General features: G+C 39.7%; 1 protein-coding gene across 1 annotated transcript; it reads right to left on the reverse strand.

Annotated features, from left to right (window-relative positions):
* Nucleotides 1-1,670: 1,670 nt before the first annotated feature.
* On the reverse strand, nt 1,671-22,981 carry LOC139415936 (butyrophilin subfamily 2 member A1-like). The gene is made up of 11 exons (XM_071164123.1): nt 22,720-22,981; nt 22,263-22,342; nt 13,626-13,964; nt 8,579-8,869; nt 7,321-7,440; nt 5,914-5,940; nt 5,741-5,776; nt 5,605-5,652; nt 5,455-5,481; nt 3,639-3,668; nt 1,671-3,477 (listed from the first exon to the last, which is right to left on the reverse strand). Exons 1-11 carry the CDS (start codon nt 22,779-22,781, stop codon nt 2,945-2,947), a joined length of 1,593 nt encoding a protein of 530 aa, XP_071020224.1. The 5' UTR covers nt 22,782-22,981; the 3' UTR covers nt 1,671-2,944.
* Between the last annotated feature and the right edge of the window lie 222 nt (nt 22,982-23,203).

A 23,203-nucleotide genomic window follows, 5' to 3' on the forward strand; every position in this document is an offset into this window, starting at 1 on the left:
CAACTCTGTTCCCTGAGCCTGTTTCTGCACATCTGCTAACACACACATATATACAGTGCCTTGCGAAAGTATTCGGCCCCCTTGAACTTTGCGACCTTTTGCCACATTTCAGGCTTCAAACATAAAGATATAAAACTGTATTTTTTTTGTGAAGAATCAACAACAAGTGGGACACAATCATGAAGTGGAACGACATTTATTGGATATTTCAAACTTTTTTAACAAATCAAAAACAGAAAAATTGGGCGTGCAAAATTATTCAGCCCCCTTAAGTTAATACTTTGTAGCGCCACCTTTTGCTGCGATTACAGCTGTAAGTCGCTTGGGGTATGTCTCTATCAGTTTTGCACATCGAGAGACTGACATTTTTTCCCATTCCTCCTTGCAAAACAGCTCGAGCTCAGTGAGGTTGGATGGAGAGCATTTGTGAACAGCAGTTTTCAGTTCTTTCCACAGATTCTCGATTGGATTCAGGTCTGGACTTTGACTTGGCCATTCTAACACCTGGATATGTTTATTTTTGAACCATTCCATTGTAGATTTTGCTTTATGTTTTGGATCATTGTCTTGTTGGAAGACAAATCTCCGTCCCAGTCTCAGGTCTTTTGCACTCCATCAGGTTTTCTTCCAGAATGGTCCTGTATTTGGCTCCATCCATCTTCCCATCAATTTTAACCATCTTCCCTGTCCCTGCTGAAGAAAAGCAGGCCCAAGCCATGATGCTGCCACCACCATGTTTGACAGTGGGGATGGTGTGTTCAGCTGTGTTGCTTTTACGCCAAACATAACATTTTGCATTGTTGCCAAAAAGTTCAATTTTGGTTTCATCTGACCAGAGCACCTTCTTCCACATGTTTGGTGTGTCTCCCAGGTGGCTTGTGGCAAACTTTAAACAACACTTTTTATGGATATCTTTAAGAAATGGCTTTCTTCTTGCCACTCTTCCATAAAGGCCAGATTTGTGCAATATACGACTGATTGTTGTCCTATGGACAGAGTCTCCCACCTCAGCTGTAGATCTCTGCAGTTCATCCAGAGTGATCATGGGCCTCTTGGCTGCATCTCTGATCAGTCTTCTCCTTGTATGAGCTGAAAGTTTAGAGGGACGGCCAGGTCTTGGTAGATTTGCAGTGGTCTGATACTCCTTCCATTTCAATATTATCGCTTGCACAGTGCTCCTTAGGATGTTTAAAGCTTGGGAAATCTTTTTGTATCCAAATCCGGCTTTAAACTTCTTCACAACAGTATCTCGGACCTGCCTGGTGTGTTCCTTGTTCTTCATGATGCTCTCTGCGCTTTTAACGGACCTCTGAGACTATCACAGTGCAGGTGCATTTATACGGAGACTTGATTACACACAGGTAGATTGTATTTATCATCATTAGTCATTTAGGTCAACATTGGATTCAGAGATCCTCACTGAACTTCTGGAGAGAGTTTGCTGCACTGAAAGTAAAGGGGCTGAATAATTTTGCACGCCCAATTTTTCAGTTTTTGATTTGTTAAAAAAGTTTGAAATATCCAATAAATGTCGTTCCACTTCATGATTGTGTCCCACTTGTTGTTGATTCTTCACAAAAAAATACAGTTTTATATCTTTATGTTTGAAGCCTGAAATGTGGCAAAAGGTCGCAAAGTTCAAGGGGGCCGAATACTTTCGCAAGGCACTGTAAATAAAACCTAAAAAAAACAAAAAAGAAATCTCACTCTGGAACAAAGATGCAAAACCAATCCAAATTTTGTCAATCACGGTAACATACAAAAACATAAGCTGTCTGTCAACAGCTTATCGTGGTATAAAGCTATGTGAATAATTTTCAATTAAGTAATATCAAGAAATGTGGATTAATTTGTATGATCCTTTGCTGTCATCAAACCAGGCATCAACGTTGTGTTCCATATTCTTTATTACTGTATTATACATTTTTATTTCAGTAGTTTATTGCTTGTGACATTAAACAAGCATTCGATTTGTGAAGCTGTTGATTTGTGAAAAATACAATATCTTATTGGTATGTGGATGTAGATCTATAGATCTATTGATGACTCTGGATTGAGATAAACAACTACATTCTATTGGCTTTTATGTAGTTGTTTTGACAAGTTTAATAATCATCCATCACATAAAACCTTGATTATCTTTACAATGACCAACAATGCAAGCTAGTTAGCCAGAGACTGGACACAATATATTCACCCTGTGAAGCCTATCCAGTGTAAGATCTAGTGTGTCCATATTATCATTACATATATTTCTAACAACATGTTAGTTCAATCAGTCTGGAATATAAAGTCATTCTATGATTTGAACATGAAAAAACATTAATATGACAAATGAATTTGACAAAATGGAATACATTAGTCGATACATCATTATAGCAAATTATATTGTCTCACTTTACAGTAATGAGTATATACAGAATCAAAACAGTTACATCTAAAACATTAGAAATAATACAGCTATAAAAAAGGGGAAAACGTCACATCTCTCATCGCTCAGATCAGTGTGGGATAGAAGAAGAAAAAGATTAAAGTAACTCAATCTTCACAAAGCTAAGTAATTGCTCAAACAATGGAAGATAATCCGCATTACACTCTGTGCATCAGCTGTTTTCCCCATCGTCAAATAAAACCACAGGTAATTTTGGGGTATTAGAGTACTAATAAAACCACAGATAGTTTTGTGGTATTAGAGTACTAATAAAACCACAGATAGTTTTGGGGTATTAGAGTACTAATAAAACCACAGATAGTTTTGGGGGTATTAGAGTACTAATAAAACCACAGATAGTTTTGGAGGTATTAGAGTACTAATAAAACCACAGATAGTTGTGGGGTTTTAGACTACTAATGAAAACGGGGAGTTGTGGAGTAATAGAGTACTAATAAAACCACAGGCAGTAGTAACCAAATATTAAACAAACAATGCTATGGCCCGACAGGATCACTTCTCAGCTTGAAGGGTTATATCTTGTGAGATTTTAAGTTCCTTTTTACAATCAAACAAAGGACCAAAGAATGGATAGAGTTTCTTGGTAAATGTTCCGGTGAAGGAGTGGATGTGGCATTTCTTCTCAACATTGAAAAATACTATATTTCCCCCCTCGTAGTCCACTAACACCCCCAGCCTCAAAGGTTTCAGTTCAATGGGAAGGACTTTCAAAGACTGTTCAACTGCTTTCAATACTCCATTATCCAAACGGATGCTCCAGTAGCCATTCTTTGGAATCATTTGGATGTTTGAACCTCTGTTCTCTGGGTCCTGGGCGACTCCAACACTCCACTGAGTCTTCTCCCCCAGGTCAACTTCCCAGTAATGTCTACCTGTATCATATCCCTTCACTCCCAAGACACAACGTATTTCCTCAAACCTCTTCTCAGTTCTGCTTTCTTTCCGTAGGTCTCCAAACTTAACACACTTGTTTTTGTCAGATACTGTGAGTCTGGGGTGTGCAGTGTCAGGGTCCAGAGTCACATCTACTTTAAACAAGTATATTTTTAATTTCATGCATATTCATACATATTTCATTGTTCAAAGCAGTTCTGACACCTTGACTTTTGAAGTTTGTGTGCGTGTGTGTGTGTGTGTGTGTGTGTGTGTGAATATTAAATTAGTCCTAAAAGTTGAAATATATTACCTGCAAGATGATGCAACATTAAGGTCCAAACTGTATAGAAAAAGGTAAATAATGGTTTTATATGTACAGTACCAGTCAAAAGTTTGGACACGCCTACTCATTGAAGGGTTTTTCTTCATTTGTATTATTTTCTACATTGTAGAATAGTGAAGATATCAAAACATTGAAATAACACATACTGTATGGAATCATGCAGTAACCAAAAAAGTGTTAATCAAAACAAAATATATTTTATATTTGAGATTCTTGAAAGTAGCCACTATTTTCCTTGATAACAGCTCTGCACAATCTTGGCATTCTTTCAACCAGCTTCATGAGGTAGTCACCTGGAATGCATTTCAATTAACAGGTGTGCTTTGAATTTCTTTCCTTCTTAATGCGTTTGAGCCTATCAATTGTGTTGTGACAAGGTAGAGTTGGTATACAAAAATAAAATACCAAGTCCATGTTATGGTAAGAACAACTCAAATAAGCAAAGAGAAACAAGAGTCCATCATTACTTTAAGACATGAAGGTCAGTCAATCCGGAAAGTCGCATTAACCATCATGATCAATGATAAAACTCTCTCATGAGGACAGACACAGGAAAAGAAGACCCAGAGTTACCTCTGCTGCAGAGGATAAGTTCATTAGCATTGCCAGCCTCAGAAAGCGGCAATTAACTGCACCTCAGATTGCAGCCCAATTAAATGCTTCACAGAGTTCAAGTAACAGACACATCTCAAAATGTACTGTTCAGAAGAGACTGTGTGAATTAGGCCTTTATGGTTGAATTGTGGTAAAGAAACCACTACTAAGAACAAAAATAATAAGAAAAGACTTGCTTGGGCCAAAAAACAGAAGCAATGGACATTAGACTGGTGGAAATCTGTCCTTTCGTCTGAGTCCAAATTTGAGATTTTTGGTTTAAACCGCCGTGTCTTTGTGAGACGCAGAGCAGGTGAATGCTTGATCTCTAAATGTGTTGTTCCCACCATGAAGCATGGGAGGAGGAGGTGTGATGGTGTGGGGGTGCTTTGCTGGTGACAGTGTCAGTGATTTATTTAGAATTCAAGGCACACTTATCCAGCATGGCTACCACAGCATTCTGCAGCGATGCACCTTCCCCTCTGGTTTGTGCTTAGTGGGACTATCATTTGTTTTTCACCACGACCATGATCCAAACCACACCTCCAGGCTGTGTAAGGGCTATTTTACCAAGAAGGAGAGTGATGAAGCGCTGCATTAGATGACCTGGCCTCCATTATCACCCAAACTCAAGCCAATTGAGATGGTTTTGGATGAGTTGGACTGCAGAGTGAAGGAAAATAAGTCAACAAGTGCTCAGCATATGTGGGAAATCCTTCAAGACAGTTCGAAAAGCATTCCAGTTGAAGCTGGTTGAGAGAATGGCAAGAGCGTGCAAAGCTGTCATCAAGGCAAAAGGTGGCTACTTTGAAGAATTTAACACTTTTTCGGTTACTACATGATTCCATATGTGTTATTCCATAGTTTTGATGTCTTCACTATTATTCTACAATACAGAAAATATACAAAAATAAAGAAAAACCCTTGAATGAGTATGTGTCCAAATGTTTGACTGCTACTGTATATAAATTCCATGTTAATATGACCATGTAAGTGCCTTAACCCTGTATTAAGGGTTCTTATTTGTTGAAATGTGTTATTACAGTTATTTAGTGTGTACTTTTCCCTCCATTGAATGCTAATTGTTAAAAGATTCCTATTTTGTTCTGTACTTTGTGTTTTCTTGCAATACATTTGTTATTTTTTGTGTTTTTTTTGTTTTATATGTATGAAAGGAGCATAATGTTACCTGCATCCGGAATCGTTCCAGTTATTTCTGTGTGGATGAAAAATGACTGACATCACATACACTTGTTAACACTTGTTAATAAATCAATCGGATTTTAAATGTATACACAACATAGTGATTAATCAACTATAAATAGCACATGAAGCATACCCATTAACTTGTCCTTTTCATTGAGTTCTGCAAGACACTGGATTTTCTCTGTACAAAGGAATGTCAATCTTTCAGATCAAAGTTTTGCAAAGATTGGAAAAACTTCAGTTTCCATATTTACAGTGATTTGACATACCGTTTTCTGTCTCTTTTAACTTTGTCTTCACGCCATCTGTAATGATGAATAAAGAACAAATACAATTGTTTGGAGGAGTTGAGTAGATACACACTACACCAAAATTGAATTATCAAAATTGTAAAAATGTTTTACTTTAACCAAAACATTTGAGTATTTAAATATGATCTTACTCATCGGCTTCAGTTTTTCCTGAAGAGCTGGAGGGAATATTATGTTCTCATAATTATACACATTTGTGCCAAATATGACATTATATGATGTTATTTCAAGGACATGTGACATGCTCTCCCCTTTTAAAACAAAAATCATGTCAAGTCAGTGTAGTCTACACCCATTTTACCTGTTATGTATTTATTTTGCTGCCTTTAAATTAAATCTAAACATTTAGTTTTAAAAAACAGCTGTGAATCACTTTCATTAAGATTCTACAAATGTTCCACAATATTGCTCAAGCTCATAAAATTTGGTCAGTAATCATTGATGGACAGCGATATTTAAACTTTGTCTCTGATTTAAGTCAGGACTGTAACTAGAGCACTCAGGAACACTCAAAACCTCTTGGAAAGATATTCTGGTGTGTCTTTTGCATAAAAACGTGTGTAATTGTCCCGGAGAAAAAAATTAAACCCTATCCCAGGGTTAGGCTTTCAGAAGACTGAGGTGGGTTTTCCACTAACTTTTTTCCTGAGCTTTGCTCCTTTCATATTTCCGTTGATTGTAACAAACTCCTCAGTCCTTGCCGGTGACAAGCATACCAATAACATGATGCTGCTACCACAATACTTGAAAATACGAAGGGATCAACAACATTGCATTCTCTCCACATTACTGGCCTGTATGACGAAGTGTTAAAAAATCCACTGCAAATCCTCCGTTCAGTTCGCAACAAGGCTGTTAAGTAATACTGCAAGACAAAACTAGAGTGTTGGGTCATATCCAATACAACACGAGTGAAACCCTGTCTATTTTCAGGTTTTGTGGTGGCAGCATCATGTTATGGGTATGCTTGTCATCGGCAGGGACTGGGGAGTTTGTCAGGATCAAAATAATTATAACAGGAGCAAATCACACGTAAAAACTTAGAGGAAACCACGCCTCAGTCTTCGGAAAACCTAAGCCTGGAGTTTTCTTTTTCAGCGAGACAATTACATTTTTATGCCAAAGAAACACTAGAATGTATTTCCAAGAGTTGATGAGTGTTCCTGAGGGGTCAAGCCTCAGTCCTGACTTGCATTTGCTTGAAAATCTAAGAAAAGGTTTGAATATTGACATCCATCAATGATTCCTAATCTAATTTAATGAGCAATTTTGAAAATGATTCACAGCTGTAATGGCTGTTAAAGGTGCATCCACCAAGTATTAACTCAGGGGGTTGGAGACATATCCAATTATGATACTTAATTTTGTTTTCTTAATTTGGAAAATGTTCTATAACTTTCTTCCACTTCAAAATGTGGAGTAGGTTGTGTTTGAAGGAAAAACAATCAACGTGATCCTTTTTAGATTTAATTTGCAGGCAACAAATGTGAAAAAGTGTAGATTTTTTATGGCCACTGTAAATAAAATGAGAGACAAACCTCTTCTCTGGTGGAGGACATAGAGCATAGATGCAGTGATGCACACCAGTGCCAAAAAAACAGGAATAATAAATGCAGATATGTAGACCCGGTCAGGCATACTGCTGAGGTAGAACTCTTCTGTGAAAAGATGGTGTAAGGTCAGCTTAGGGTACCGCTACAGTACAATTTCCTAAATGTATAAGGTTCAACATATACAACATATGTACTGTAGTGTAACATTACACAGAATAATGGGCAATACTAGGTTGTGATTGAGTTTTGGCTAGAAAAATGTGTTTCTGGTTTCAAGAGTTTAAAGCTGATGGTCCCTAGTTTGGGAATCATGACTCATTCTCTGTCTTATACTTGCCGGTTTCTACAGATGTAATTAGATACGTCAATCCAAGTTTGTAAAATGTTTTCAGAAAACAAAAGTGGTATAATGCTGAGAACTCCACGTCCTATGACCCCAGGACTAGGACAGATTTACCTGCAGTCCATAACAATTACATTAATATTTCTCATTCATTCGGGATTGTGGCATATACCTAAATGTACATGACAGATGGCTCGGAACAATTTAAATGAGACCACTTTTGAGGTCTGATGATGTCTGACAAACCTTAATGTTGGAGTGATATATCACTTTAACATCTGACTGAAGAGCAACTCTTTCTAGACCCAGTTTTGTATTAGGGTATGGCTCTAATTCCACTTGGCCCTACAAAAAACTAAGAGAAAACTCTGTGCACAACAGTGTGTCTAGATTGTATAAAATAGAACCCTAATGTCTTGTTCGTTATGAGGATCTGACCAAGGCGAGTACATTCTGGTATGCGTACATTCTTATTTATTTAAAGAATGAACACTGAACAAACTAACAAAATGAAACGTGAAGCTATACACACACAAGTGCTGACAGGCAACTGCACATAGACAAGATCCAACAAACACCAAAGGGAAATGGCTAGCTAAATATGATCCCCAATCAGAGACAACGATAAACAGCTGTCTCTGATTGGGAACCATATCAGGCCAACATAGAATAACAAAAACACTTAGACCTACAAAACCCTAGACATACAAAAACCCTAGACAATACAAAACCCCTAGACAATACAAAAACTAGCGTACCCACCCTAGTCACACCCTGACCTAACCAAAATATAAAGAAAACAGAGATATCTCAGGTCAGGGCGTGAAAACCTAGTTAAGGTTTGCATTTTTTACAGTTGTTGTTGGCTACTTGGGCCTACATCGCAGTTCCTAAACTCACCAGTCATCTGCTGTAATGCTGATTCTAGAATGGTTCCCTTGCCCTTTGACATCACCGCACATGTGACCCCCTCCAGTTGGTCCATCCTTATTCTCAGGTGACTGGTTATGGAGTACAGGATACCCCCCTCCTTCTGTTTGGGTCTCTCTGTCTCTGCTGAGGTGATCTCCTTCCCACTCCTGTCCGTCCACAGCATGTGAGGCTCTGGGTACCAGTTCTCTGAGCTGCAGCTGAGCTGGATGAAAACTCTGTGGTGCTTCCTCATGGAGATCCTGGGGACACTGCCCTGCTCTGCTCACAATGGAAGGAAGTTTATAAATCAGGAAGATATTCCAAAACTGATTTTATGTGGCTCTGTCAAGGACAGTCTCGATTTAAATTTTTGATTTAATTTCACCTTTATTTAACCAGGTAGGCAAGTTGAGAACAAGTTCTCATTTGCAACTGCGACCTGGCCAAGACAAAGCATAGCAAATCGACAAATACAACAACACAGAGTTACACATGGAATAAACAAAACATACAGTCAATAATACAGTAGAAAAAAAATAAAACAAAAAGTCTATATACAGTGAGTGCAAATGAGGTAAGTTAAGGGAGTTAAGGCAATAAATAGGCCATGGAGTGATAGATGTGCAGAAGATGAATGTGCAAGTAGAGATACTGGGGTGCAAAGGAGCAAAATAAATTAAATAAATACAGTATGGGGATGAGGTAGATAGATGGGCTGTTTACAGATGGGCTATGTACAGGTGCTGTGATCTGTGAGCTGTTCAGCTTCAGTGATTTTTGCAGTTCGTTCCAGTCATTGGCAGCAGAGAACTGGAAGGAAAGGCAACCAAAGGAGGAATTGGCTTTGGGGGTGAACAGTGAGATATACCTACTGGAGCGTGTGCTACGAGTGGGTGCTGCTATGGGACCAGTGAGCTGAGATAAGGCGTGGCTTTACCTAGCAGAGACTTGTAGATAACCTGTAACCAGTGGGTTTGGCGACGAGTATGAAGCGAGGGCCAACCAACGAGAGCATACAGGTCGCAATGGTGGGTAGTGTATCGGGCTTTGGTGACAAAATGGATGGCACTGTGATAGACTGCATCCAATTTGTTGAGTAGAGTGTTAGAGGCTATTTTATAGATGACATCGCCAAAGTCGAGGATCGGTAGGATGGTCAGTTTTACGAGGTTATGTTTGGCAGCATGAGTGAAGGATGCTTTGTTGTGATATAGGAAGCTGATTCTAGATTTAATTTTGGATTGGAGATGCTTATTATGAGTCGGGAAGGAGAGTTTACAGTCTAACCAGACACCCAGGTATTTGTAGTTGTCCACTCATTCTAAGTCAGAGCCGTCCAGAGTAGTGATACTGGACGGGTGGGGAGGTGAGAAGCGTGATTGATTGAATAGCATGCATTTCACTTGCTTTTAAGAGCAGTTGGAGGCCACGGAAAGAGAGTTGTATGGCATTGAAGCTCGTATGGAGGTTAGTTAACACACTGTCCAAAGAGGGGTCAGAAGTATACAGAATGGTGTTGTCTGCGTAGAGGTGGATCAGAGAATCACCAGCAGCAAGTGCAACATCATTGATGTATACAGAGAAGAGAGTTGGCCCGAGAATTTAACCCTGTGGCACCCCCATAGAGACTGCCAGAGGTCCGGACAACAGGCCCTCCGATTTGACACACTGAACTCTATCAGAAAAGTAGTTGGTAAACCAGGTGAGGCAATCATTTGAGAAACCAAGGCTGTCGAGTCTGCCAATAAGAATGTGGTGATTGACAGAGTCGAAAGCCTTGGCCAGGTCAATTAATACGGCTGCACAGTAATGTCTCTTATCGATAGCGGTTATGCTGTCGTTTAGGACCATGAGCGTGGCTGAGGTGCACCCGTGACCAGCTCTGAAACCAGATTGCATAGCGGAAAAGCTACGGTAGGATTCGAAATGGTCGGTAATCTGTTTGTTAACTTGGCTTTCGAAGACCTTAGAAAGACAGGGTAGGATAGATATAGGTCTGTAGCAGTTTGGGTCTAGAGTGTCACCCTCTTTGAAGAGGGGGATGACCACGGCAGCTTTCCAATCTTTGGGAATCTCAGACGATACGAAATAGAAGTTGAACAGGCTAGTAATAGGGGTTGCAACAATTTTGGCAGATCATTTTAGAAAGAGAGCGTCCAGATTGTCTAGCCCAGCTGATTTGTAGGGTTCCAGATTTTGCAGCTCTTTCAGAACATCAGCTATCTGGATTTGGGTGAAGGAGAAATGGTGGGGGCTTTTGCGGGTTACTGTGGAGGGTGCCGGGCAGTTGACGGGGGTAGGGGTAGCGAGGTGGAAAGCACGGCCAGCCGTAGAGAAATGCTTATTGAAATGTTCAATTATATTGGATTTATCGGTGGTAACAGTGTTTCCTAGCTTCAGAGCAGTGGGCAGCTGGGAGGAGGTGTTCTTATTCTCCATGGACTTTACAGTGTCCCAGAACTTTTTTGAGTTTGTACTACACGATGCAAGTTTCTGTTTGAAAAAGCTAGCCTTAGCTTTCCTAACTGCCTGTGTATAATTATTCCAAACTTCCCTGAGACGTTGCATATCACGGGGGCTGTGCGATGCTAATGCAGAACGCCACAGGATGATTTTATGCTGGTCAAGGGCAGACAGGTCTGGAGTGAACCAAGGACTACGTATATTCCTAGTTCTAAATGTTTTGAATGGGGCATGCTTATTTAAGATGGTGAGGAAGGCACTTTTAAAGAATAACCAGGCATCCTCTACTGACGGGATGAGGTCAATGTCATTCCAGGATACCCCGGCCAGGTCGATGAGAAATGCCTGCTCACAGACGTGTTTTAGGGAGCGTTTGACAATGATGAGGGGCGTTTGTTTCGCTGCAGACCCATTACAGATGCAGGCAATGAGGCAGTGATCGCTGAGATCTTGATTGAAAACAGCAGTGGTGTATTTGGGGACGAGTTAGTTAGGATGATATCTATGAGGGTGCCCGTGTTTATGGATTTGGGGTGGTACCTGGTAGGTCCATTGATAATTTGTGTGAGATTGAGGGCAACAGGTTTAGATTGTAGGATGGCCGGGGTGTTAAGCATGTCCCAGTTTAGGTCACCAAGTAGCACGAGCTCAGAAGGGGGCAATCAATTCATATATGGTGTCGAGGGCACAGCTGGGGGCAGAGGGTGTTGCAAGCGGCAACAGTGAGAGACGTGTTTCTGGAAAGGTGTATTTTTAGAAGAAGAAGCTCGAATTGTTTGGGTACGGACTTGGATAGTAATACAGAACTCTGCAGGCTATCTTTGCAGTAGATTGCAACACAGCCCAGTTTGGCAGTTCTATGTTGCCGGAAAATGTTATAGTTAGGGATGGAGATTTCAGGGTTTTTGGTGGTTTTCCTAAACCAGGATTCAGACACAGCTAAGATGTCCGGGTTGGCAGAGTGTGCTAAAGCAGTGAGTAAAACAAACTTAGGGAGTAGGCTTCTAAACCAAGGCTTTTACAGTTACAGAAGTCAACAAATGAGAGCATCTGAGGAGTGGGAGTGGAGCTAGGCCTTGGAGGACCTGGATTAACCTCTACATCAACAGAGGAACAGACGAAAGTAAGGTAGGATGTGAGTACTTGGCAGGTAAACATAGGCATTGAGTAATGATGAGAGATATAGTCTCTAGAGACGTTTAAACCAGGTGATGTCATCGCATATGTAGGAGGTGGAACAACATGGTTGGTTAAGGCATATTGAGCAGGGCTAGAGGCTCTACAGTGAAATAAGACAGTAATTACTAACCAGGACAGTAATGGACGAGGCATATTGATATTAGAGAGAGGCATGCGTAGCCAAGTGAACATATGGGTCCAGTGAGTGGTTGGGCTGGCTGGAGACACGGCGATTCAGACGGTTAGCAGGTCGGTGCTAACAAGCTAGCAGTTAGTAGGCCTGGGCTAACAAGCTAGCAGTTTGCAGACCGGGTTAGCAAGCAAGCAGTTAGCTGACCGGGGCAGGCAAGCTAGCAGTTAGCAGACCGGGGCTAGCAAACTAGCAGTTAGCAGACCGGTGCAAACAAGTTAGCAGAATGGCTTTTGTGGGACGTCGTGATGGAGGTAAGTATTTTTTTGCCTCTTCGTGCGGTGACGTCGATAGACCAGTCGTGGATTAGTAAGGTTCCAAATAGCTCTAGGTAGCTAGCAGGCCACGGTTAGCAGAATAAGCCTTCAGCGGACATCGCGACTAAGGGTCCTGTTGGAATCCTCAGGCAGATTATGTCGGTACTCCAGTCGTAGAGGATCGGCGGGGTTCCGTGCCCCGTACCGGCAGTAGAAGGGGTCCGGATATTGTAGCCCAGGAGTGGGCTTCGGTGTTAGCCCAGGAGCCCAAGCCGGGCTAGCTTCAGGCTAATTGGCGCTTGCTCCACTAGCCAGGATTAGTCACTTGGAATTGCGGTTAGCTAGTTGTGAAGACCCAGATGAAAATGTTCAGAGATTGAGGTAGGAATCCGGGGATATGGAGAGAAAAAAATAGGTCCGCTATGCTCTGGTTTGAGTCACGAACTGGCGAGAGCTTTCAGAGCTAAAGGTTAGCTGATGACCGATAGCAGTGGTTTGCTGACTGATAGCTGGTAGGTAGTTAGCTGGCTAGCTTCAGTTGAGGGAATCCAGATCCGAAGTAAATAGAAATACTTTTGAAAAAAAACAGATCCACTCCACATTGGGTGAGGCGGGTTGCAGGAGAGTATTTAGAAGTTGAGGTTTAGGAAAATACTTTTAAAAGATATGTGAAGAAAAATATATAAGGGACACGACAGGACAAAGACGTCTGACTGCTATGCCATCTTGGATTAATAGATTAATCGATCAGAAGGGTATCAATAGAAAAACCAGATGGTTCCATCATAACTTCTGATTACTGCCTAGATTTGATCATCTACTGTTGGCTTCTCTTCTTCAGCATGTTGAAATCAGATCTGTTTAACCAATTCTGTCTACGGTTGAAATTGACATTGACACCATTGATAATTGGACACTTGTTAGGGTCTTGATAAGCTTCTCTTACTTGTAACTTGTAGCACAACAGCTGGTTCCTGGATCCAATCCAAGCGGCTGGCCTGACATTTGTAGCGTCCCTTATCTGACACCTTGACATTCTTCAACAGCAGCGATAAATTGCCTCTTTCCAGCTCCTGGGTGAGCAGACTCACTCTGCCCTTATAGCCCTCCCCCTCTTCCCCCGTTCTGCTCTTATACAAATACAGGGGGTTAGTGAAGTCTCCCTCCTTAAACCACCTGATATCCATGTCAACAGCACTACTTTGAGGAGAGAGATTACAGGGAAGGATGATGTCATCCCCAGCAGAGGCCACTACAGGGTCAGGAGGGACTATGAGGCTGAGGTCTGGAGGGAGAGAGGAGGAGAGGAGAAGGTGTTACAGAAGGTGTGAAGTATGGCGTGTGAAGGTCACAAAGTTAAGAGCAGCTCATATTGAGCACAAAGACAGTAACATCTTCACAGTTCCCTTTTACCAGTGCTAAACCAGCAGTGCCCAAAACATAATATGATCCCTTGATAAAGATGAGCAAAAAGACTGTATAAAATAATAATACAAATACCTATCTACAGTCATTTTTCCACAAAGCAGAAAACGCAAACCAGATTTTAAAGTTTGTAATTTCCACTTTGAAGTTTCAGACCTGATTTGTCCTAACAAAACATGTATCAATCCCTAAAACATTTTTAATTATAATCCACATGGTATAGTAATTCACATTTCCTTTTGCTGCAGGATTTTTCTGCTGTAGCAAACTGTCTCTAAATAAGATCCTAAATATATATATTGTATGCAAAAAACAGGTTATACTAATACATTTGCTCAAAGAAAGAGTAAGTAATACATACAGTATTTTACTATATGACATGAAAATAACAGTCTAACTATGAACATGTGAAAATCTATAACAAATTGTTGATGGAATTTAACCAAATTATGTGTGTAGTTTTAGTCAGGGAAATTGTAATAAATGTGTAGTTTTAGTCAGAATTAGGGTAAAACAATAAGTATGTACAATATATGTCTTTATAGTATCTTAAACACAGACTGTCATAGCAGAATTCGGTGCCGACCTGGCTAGGGCCTCTGAGAAATTGGGGAAAGGACGGGAGGTACTTCCCAGGGTCTCCCTATCTTGAGGGAGAACAAGGAGTGATTCTCACAGCCTCCCCTAATCTTTGTCGGCTGGGTAGCACGACAGTGTATGCGTAGGATACCTAATGTTTGTGTGTGAAAGTATGTGCATAGGATACCTACTGTTGGTGTGTGTATGTATGTGCGTAGGATATCTACTGTTTGTATGGAAGTACGTGCGCAGCTATAAAATGGATGTCTTTGTATTCTTGACTTTAGAACGTACTCTGAATAAACTCTACTAACCTTTTGCATAAGCTGAGTGTTTGACTAATTATTATTATACCCATGGTCTTACAAACCTCGGGAATTGGTCAGAGCTATTGATTGTTAGTTATTATCATTGGGATTAAAAATTCTTGTGACACAAAGTCTACAGAAGGTTCTAATGTTTATTCTACATAAAGCTTTCTTTAAATGTCTCTGCATTGTTCTGTCGAAGGCCAAACTCAATGCTTGTGTGAGTTGCAAAAGACCTCTATTTTTGTGTGATATTTCCAAAGCACTGGCTCCAATCCAAGTGCCAAAGCCGTTTAGCAAACTCCAGGCAGTGCTATGGTTAGATGACATACAAATAGAGCTCTTTGGTAACGCACAAATAACAATTTATATGCAGAAAATACCTCATCCTTAATGTGAAATTTTGTGGTGCATCTTTGAAGTTATGTGGCTATTTTGCTTCCAGTGCTCCTGGGGTCCATGTTAAGATCAACGTCATCTTTAACTTTATCAAGTACCAGGACATTTTTGCCAAAAACCTGGTTGTCTCTGCCAGGGATCTGAAACTTGGCCGCAAGTGGATCTTCTAGCAAGACAATAACCCCAAGCACATATCAAATCTACAAAGAAATTGTTATTTGACCACAAAATGAACATTTTGCAATGGCCATCCCAGTTTCCAGACATGAACCCCATTGGTTTGAATTGAAGAGAACAGTCCATAAGCGCAAACAAATGATATTTTACAACATAACCACATGAATTTTACATGTCAACATGTGATCTCATGTGATTTAATGTGACGTTACTATGGTAACGTGACAAAATGTGAGGTAGCCTAGTGGTCAGTTTTGTGCTAGTAACCGAAGGGTTGCTAGATCGAATCCCCGAGCTGACAAGGTAAAAAATCTCTCGTTCTGCCCCTGAACAAGGCAGTTAACCCACTGTTCATAGGCTGTCATTGTAAATAATAATTTGATCTTAACTTACTTGCCTAGTTTCAACAGAGGTTAAATAACATTAAACTACAAATGACAGCACATGTAACAATGTGATCTTGTGAAACTAATGTGATACCATGAAAATACACGTGACAAATGTTTGGCACATGTGAAAACACAGGTGTCAAATATTTTGTTTTTAAAAGGCATACAGTATTTGACATTCATTTGATTGAATCACTTCCAGGTTTATTCCAGGGACGTCCCCCAGATGGTTTTCAGGACGTCCTTAGAGCATTGTGTCATGGTCCACTGGAGGTTTTGTCTAGGTGCGGTGAAAATACATTAAATCTAAAACAAGTTACTATATTTTTACAGCTACGTTAAGGTGTTAATGGACATTAAGCTGCAGTATGCTGATTACTTGGGACAACCTCACTTGGGACTGACAACCTCTTGGTTGACAACTACCCGAAATTCCTGCTGTGCCACCAGGTCTGTGGACATAAAAAAGATTGGCTATGCATATATTGCAAAGAATACATTTTTGAACTTTGCCTAAAGTGCTGTATATACTAACCTGAAGGTGTTATTTCTATACAATTACATCATGCTTCAGTCTTCTGATTTAAATGATCATAAAACAAATATTGCATTATTTTGTACTGTGACAACACTTATATGGGATTTGAACTTGTGATCTCTTGATCACTAACAACCTGAAATATTTTATTACACGTCCTGCTACACCACCAGGTCTACGAGCCTGAAAGAGACAAGAGCTACAGACTTAGTGGCAAGAAAACAGGTCTGGACTTTGATAAAAGCTGCCCAGAAGCAAGTTAATAATTGTCAAATTATTGCAACCAACATCACATCAATAGAAAACTAGCAGTGCTCAAGGACACTTGACATAGAGGATACATGAATGCATAAGCAATTTGAACTTGCAACCTATTGGTTGAGTGCATCAATGTCTCTGCATTGCCACCACATCCATACTCCTTGTTTGGAATATGTATTATCACTCTCTCAAAGAACAAGGGCATGGTTAGGGTACAGTGTTGTTCCCTGGGGTACAAAAAACTCATAGGTAAACTTCACAGGTACACATATGAACTCATATTTTATTTTATTTTTTATTTATCCGTTATTTTACCAGGTAAGTTGACTGAGAACACGTTCTCATTTGCAATGACCTAGGGAATAGTTACAGGGGAGAGGAGGGGGATGAATGAGCCAATTGTAAACTGGGGATTATTAGGTGACCGTGATGGTTTGAGGGCCAGATTGGGAATTTAGCCAGGACACCGGGGTTAACACCCCTACTCTTACGATAAGTGCCATGGGATCTTTAATGACCTCAGAGAGTCAGGACACCCGTTTAACGTCCCATCCGAAAGATGGCACCCTACACAGGGCAGTGTCCCCAATACACAGGGCAGTGTCCCCAATTAAACATGGTACAGTTCGGTACATTGTAGGTATAATTGGACATTTTTCCACCCAATATTTTAAATGTAAGATGCAACCATCACTGTGCTTTGATAGATGGGGGCAATGTACTGTAATGTGGGGATCATTTGCATATTTGGGGGCATGGTCAAATATATGTGTATTTGTGGCAACCGTGTTGTAGCAGTTAAGTGTTTGATGGTTATACCAATGCCACTTGAGCACCTCCTTTAAAACGATCTGTTCTGCAAACTGTGTTGGAGAATGTGTCTGTAATGTGTTGCACCGTAAAGAGGTTGGTGTGCATTTTCCAGTAATGTCATGGCAACATGTAGGCAACTTGCAGTCCTTGCCAGTAACCTACTGTGCCTTCACTGACTCTTCTGTTGACAACATGGGTGTCACTTGCTGATTGGCAGCAATCCGTAGCAGTGGCAGCCTATCAGAAGATTGCAGGTGTAGCTTGTTGTGGGCGTGGCTTTCAGTTATGTATTTTCAGTGTCCCATAAGAGGGAATGTCATTCCAGTTAATGTTGTCTTTTTAGTCTTCTTAAACATTAAGCCTTTACAATATTGGTTTAGAAGTGTTGTTAAAGGTTTATATAAGTGAATGTGATGTGAAATAGCCATACAATATTTCATTTATAGCTAGTCACCATGTCATTGTTACTGTGAATTGTACAATGACTCACTTGCAGCAAGTTAACAGTAGTGATGCTACGTTTGTGATACCAGAGCTCTGGAACATGTGTCGAAATCGCTAGGCAGTTTATTTTGAAGCAGGTTGTATCTCTTTATCAGAACCACGTGATCAGTCCAAAGCTTTGTTTCGTTGATCAACCACCTGATTGGTTTGGTATTGGTTTCGTTAGAAGACAAAAAGGCTTCCCTGAGCACGTACTACGGCGTGTGCAACATCATCTATAGTAATTTGGCTATTCTAAATTATTTTCACCAGCAGATAGATGCCACTAGTGTACATCAAAGCCTTGTGTAATGACCCTATTTTCAACACAATTGGCTGGAAATTCTCGAAGCTTCATTTCCACATCACTATTTAAAAGTAAGTTATTAAAAATGTAACTTCAACTTTCTGTGAACCAGCTGCCAAAATGCTACTGGGAACATACTGCAATCTCTTAACAGTACTGCTGTCACACCCTGATCAGTTACACCTGTCCTCGTTATTGTCTCCACCCCCTCCAGGTGTCACTTGTTTTCCCCAGTGTATTTATCCCTGTGTTTCCTGTCTCTCTGTGCCAGTTCGTCTTATATGTTTCCAAGTCAACCAGCAGTTTTCCCGTTCTCCTGCTTTTTGCTTTCTCCTTTTTCTAGTCCTCCCGGTTTTGACCCTTGCCTGTTTCTGGACTCTGTACCCGCCTGCCTGACTATTCTGCCTGCCTTGACCACGAGCCTGTCTGCCACTCTGTACCTCCTGGACTCTGATCTGGATTAATAAACATTGTAAGACTCTAACCATCTGCCTCCTGTGTCTGCATTTGGGTCTCACCTTGTGCCGTGATACTTGCTTGACAGAACTGACATTGTCAAAAGCTGTGCCACATAATGATAAACAACTTAAACTGGTACAACATTTCCACTAATGGTTGGATCAAATACAACATATTTTAGAACATGCCCCCACATATGCTAATGAGTTCCTGACTGCACAATGTCCCCAAAGTGCAGTAATGATTACACCTTACATTGAATATATTGGGTACATTGTTTACCATTATATTAGATTATCTGCACATGTACCCTAAAATATATCAACCAGTATCATGTTTGTTCCTATGTGCACCTCTGTAGGTACCTTTTGTACTGTAACAACATTGTACTGTAACCATACTCTTATTTTTGAGATTCAGATTCAGTGTTTAATAGTCACATGTACAGGGTTGCAGGTGTGATTGCAGGGTACAGTGAAATTATTAGGTGCCAAACTGCAACATGCAGGACTAAGTTAAATACATTTCAAAATGGTAATAAAAAAACAACAATACACATAGAAATAGCACTATATTCATAATAATAAAAGTGAATACGTTAGCAAGCTACCAATTTACCAAGCACCGCTGAGACATTAACGCACACCAGATCGAAAGTTAATATCCCAAAAGTATTTATGCACTTAAAGTCAAGTGTCCCTGTTGGTGTTGTCAAATAATTGCACAATTATTGACTTGAATCTGTGCAACTCTTAGCAGTGCAGAAATGTATTCTTGACAATAAATATGAGGCCACACACCTGGTGGCGCAGCAGGAAATTCAGTTTGCTGGAAATCCCAGTACTTCCATGGCCTGCATACTCATCAGACATGTCAGCCATTGAGCATGTTTGTGATGCTCTGGATTGACGTGAACAATAGCGTGTTCCAGTTCCAGCCAATATCCAGCAACTTCACACAGCCATTGAAGAGGAGTTGGGCAACATTCTACAGGCCACAAGTAACAGCCTGATCAACTCTATGTGAAGGAGATGTGTCACGCTTTATGAGGCACATGGTGGTCATACCAAATACTGACTTGTTTTTTGATCCATGCCCCTGCCTTTTTTTAAAGGTATTTGTAACCAACAGATGCATATCTGTCTTTCCAGTCATGTGAAATCCATAGACTAGGGCCTAATTTATTTATTTCAATTGACTGATTTTCTTACATAAACTGTAACTCGGTAAAACTTTAGAAATTGTTGCATGTTGTGTTTATATTCTTGTTCAGTGTCGTTGTGGCATCCGGATGTCCACTACAGAGGACATTTCTTGATAAGCTCAAGCTTACTCTTCCTTATCTATTATTTATTGTGAAAAAACATATTACAGTCCTGACAACTCACTTAACTACTCCTGAGATATTAATTTACTAGAAACAATTTGAATATCAAACTAAGTAAAAATTATAATTAATATTTACACACACTTATTTTCAAATGTCCATAAAATGTGTTAATTTTGAAGGCAGCCATTTCTTTAAGAACCAGGAAGATAAAGTTGTCAAGTTCACACCCACACACATGTGATATCATTGAAAATCCCACATTGTCCTCCCAAAGGGACAACAGGACTTAATACAGTGGTTTGTGTGGTCTCAGAGATAAGGACCAAGAACTGATGTCTACTAAAGAAGACAAAAAATAATTGATGGGTCTCAGCAGGCTAATGAGTGTTTTCTGTATAATAGTCTAACGTTGGTGGGGCATATTACTCCGTTTCAATGTTACTCCTGTATCACTATGATAAATATAATAGTTTTCCTCATGTGTTTTTTTAACAAAGCTGACTATCACTTTGAAGTCCAAAGTGTATGAATACAGGTTAAATCAATTATGAATACAGACATGGTGGTGTAGCAGGAAGATTGGAATGACTGTGACCAAACGCTTTTGAGTTAAAATCTCAGGTGAGGACAAAATGTATATTTACTGTATAAATAAAAATACACAATTTGAGTCAAATACGCGAGGTGAAATTATGTGTTTTTTCTCTAAGGGACATCAAGGATCTGGAAAGATCATGTTTGGAGGAAAGGTCTAAGATTCTTCTATATCTGTTCTCCAATCTCATAGAACATCTTACAAAAAGGCTTGTGGTGTTATCCTCACAAGGGGAGGGTACCTGGGTTTTGGAAACAGAGGATCCAATCATTTTGACCCCTATCTTCTAGATAGGGGTCAGAACAACCTCAATTCATTGGGATATGGACTCTGCAAGGTGTCGAAAGCATTCCACAGGGATGCTGGCCAATGTTGAATCCAGTGCTTCCCACAGTTGTATAAAGTTTGCTGGATGTCCTTTGTGTGGTGGACCATTCTTGATACACACAGGAAATTGTTGCGCTTGAAAAACCCAGCAGAGTTGCAGTTCTTGACACAAACCACCTACTACCATAGCCTGTTCAAATGCACTTAAATATTTTGTCTTGCCCATTCGCCCTCTGAATGGCACACACACAAACCATTTCTCAATTGTCTCAAGACTTCAAAATCCTTCTTTAACCTGTCTCCTCTCCTTTATCTACACTGATTGAAGTGGATTTAACTTATGACATCAATAAGGGATCATAGCTTTCACCTGGATTCATCTGGTCAGTCTATGTTTTAATGTTTTGTACACTCAGTGCCTTAATGATTTAAACATTAAGCACACAATATAGCTCAGTATTTGTATTATTTATTTGTGTCTTTTTTGTTCATCTTTATTAAGGGATGCAATCATTCTGTACCCCTGTAGGCCTTTTTTTATATCAAAAAGTTATTTTTGGCCATATCGAAGAAATTCAGATAACTTAATATTTTTTTGTTTTCAAATTTGTAATGTCACTATATATTTTCCATACATGGCCCTCGTGGGAATTTAACCCACAACTCTGGCATTGCAAGCACCATGTTCTACCAACTGAGCCACATGGGACCACAAAACATCACAATCAATGAAAACCCCAAACTGAGCTTCACTTTCAAGCATTATGTAAAGAATTGTTTTTAAATCCAATTTTCAAATCAACAACAGACATAATATTCTGTTGTGTATGTTGTCAGAAACAGCTTTGATTTATTTTCAATGCTTTAACCCAAGTTCACCTTTGCATAATAATCAGAACTTTTCATTACGTTGCACTTAGCACCATTGTCATCCTTGACCATTAAAACATAGGTGAAGACATCGCCTTTTATTAGTTTACTTCAGCAGATATGAAGAAAGATAAATTGTCAGGCGATGGCGGAATAGCAAAACGGCTGCCACAGGAGGTGTTTTTTTGCAATGTCTCCCTTTCTGAAAATTCTCAGGGCCCCAAACTTTACAAGTGTACCAAGGTTCATGCTTTTATGAAAAAGTTAACATCGATTTTACATATGCCTGGACTAATACAGTATATGCTTGTAATATTTATTACCTGCAACAGATGAAGTGGCATCGAAGACGACGAGGAAAGTTAGCAAACAGACTTTGTGAATCAAAGGTTCCATTACGCGTCTGTCAGGGAAACAAACCATGTTCTGTTAATCATTGCATTTCCCAAGTCATAACATAATATATCCAGTTGCATTAAAGCATTGGTTTGTTTTTAATTCACAGCCCCATCTGAGTATTGTTTGCTGACAAAAAATAAGTAATAATTCAAATATTGTGTTTACATTTATGACAGTTGAAGCACAGAAACAAATAGAAGTGAAGCAATGTGTTTTAGTTCAATGCCAAGACTAAAGGTATGGTCAAAATATACAATGGAAATATGTAACGGGACATAAAAAATCCACCTTTACATTTTCATTATACACGCCAACTTCTTTTGAAAAAGAAAATACCTATAAATAAAATGTTTTAGCCATTATTTCACTAGAGCCTCTTACCTGACTGCTGGTCCCAGGAAAGTATACCGGAGAGTCAGTTGTAGATATGAGAACACTTTCATTTTCCATCAATACTGTATTACACACCCACTTGGACATTTAGGAGGGAAAACACATTTCAAAAGATAGAATATAGTATGGTTTTCAGTTACTGTTAAAGCTGTCTTAACATGTACATATGTATTAATATTCTTTAGATTCATTTATCATGTGTGTTAAAGTATAACGTCTGCATACTGTAGATCCCAGATGTATGGTACACAAGCCCCCTCTACAGGCTGCTGTAGGGGTAATGTGAGAGCAGTTCATGGTCAGTTTCTCTAATACACCAGTTTGTTACAATATGTGGTTATCCTGCTGTGAATGTTATAATTGTTAGTTAACCATGAAGCCAGGTTTAAATGTATTTTGACAATTAATCTAGTGACTGTTAGTGGAATATTTTATTATGTATATTTTTTTAATTCCAACAAGCCAAAGTATA

The sequence above is a fragment of the Oncorhynchus clarkii genome, chromosome 9, assembly GCF_045791955.1.
Source record: "Oncorhynchus clarkii lewisi isolate Uvic-CL-2024 chromosome 9, UVic_Ocla_1.0, whole genome shotgun sequence".
Classification (NCBI taxonomy): Eukaryota; Metazoa; Chordata; class Actinopteri; order Salmoniformes; family Salmonidae; genus Oncorhynchus; species Oncorhynchus clarkii.

Excerpts from the sequence above, each read along its gene's own strand:
- LOC139415936 (XM_071164123.1), bottom strand. The coding sequence starts at position 22,781 with ATGAAAGTGTTCTCATATCTACAACTGACTCTCCGGTATACTTTCCTG. Across the intron at positions 13,965-22,262 it reads TGCCACTTCATCTGTTGCAG|ACCTCAGCCTCATAGTCCCT; the intron begins GTAATAAATATT and ends CTCTCCCTCCAG. Across the intron at positions 5,777-5,913 it reads GGAAAAACTGAAGCCGATGA|ATGGCGTGAAGACAAAGTTA; the intron begins GTAAGATCATAT and ends TCATCATTACAG.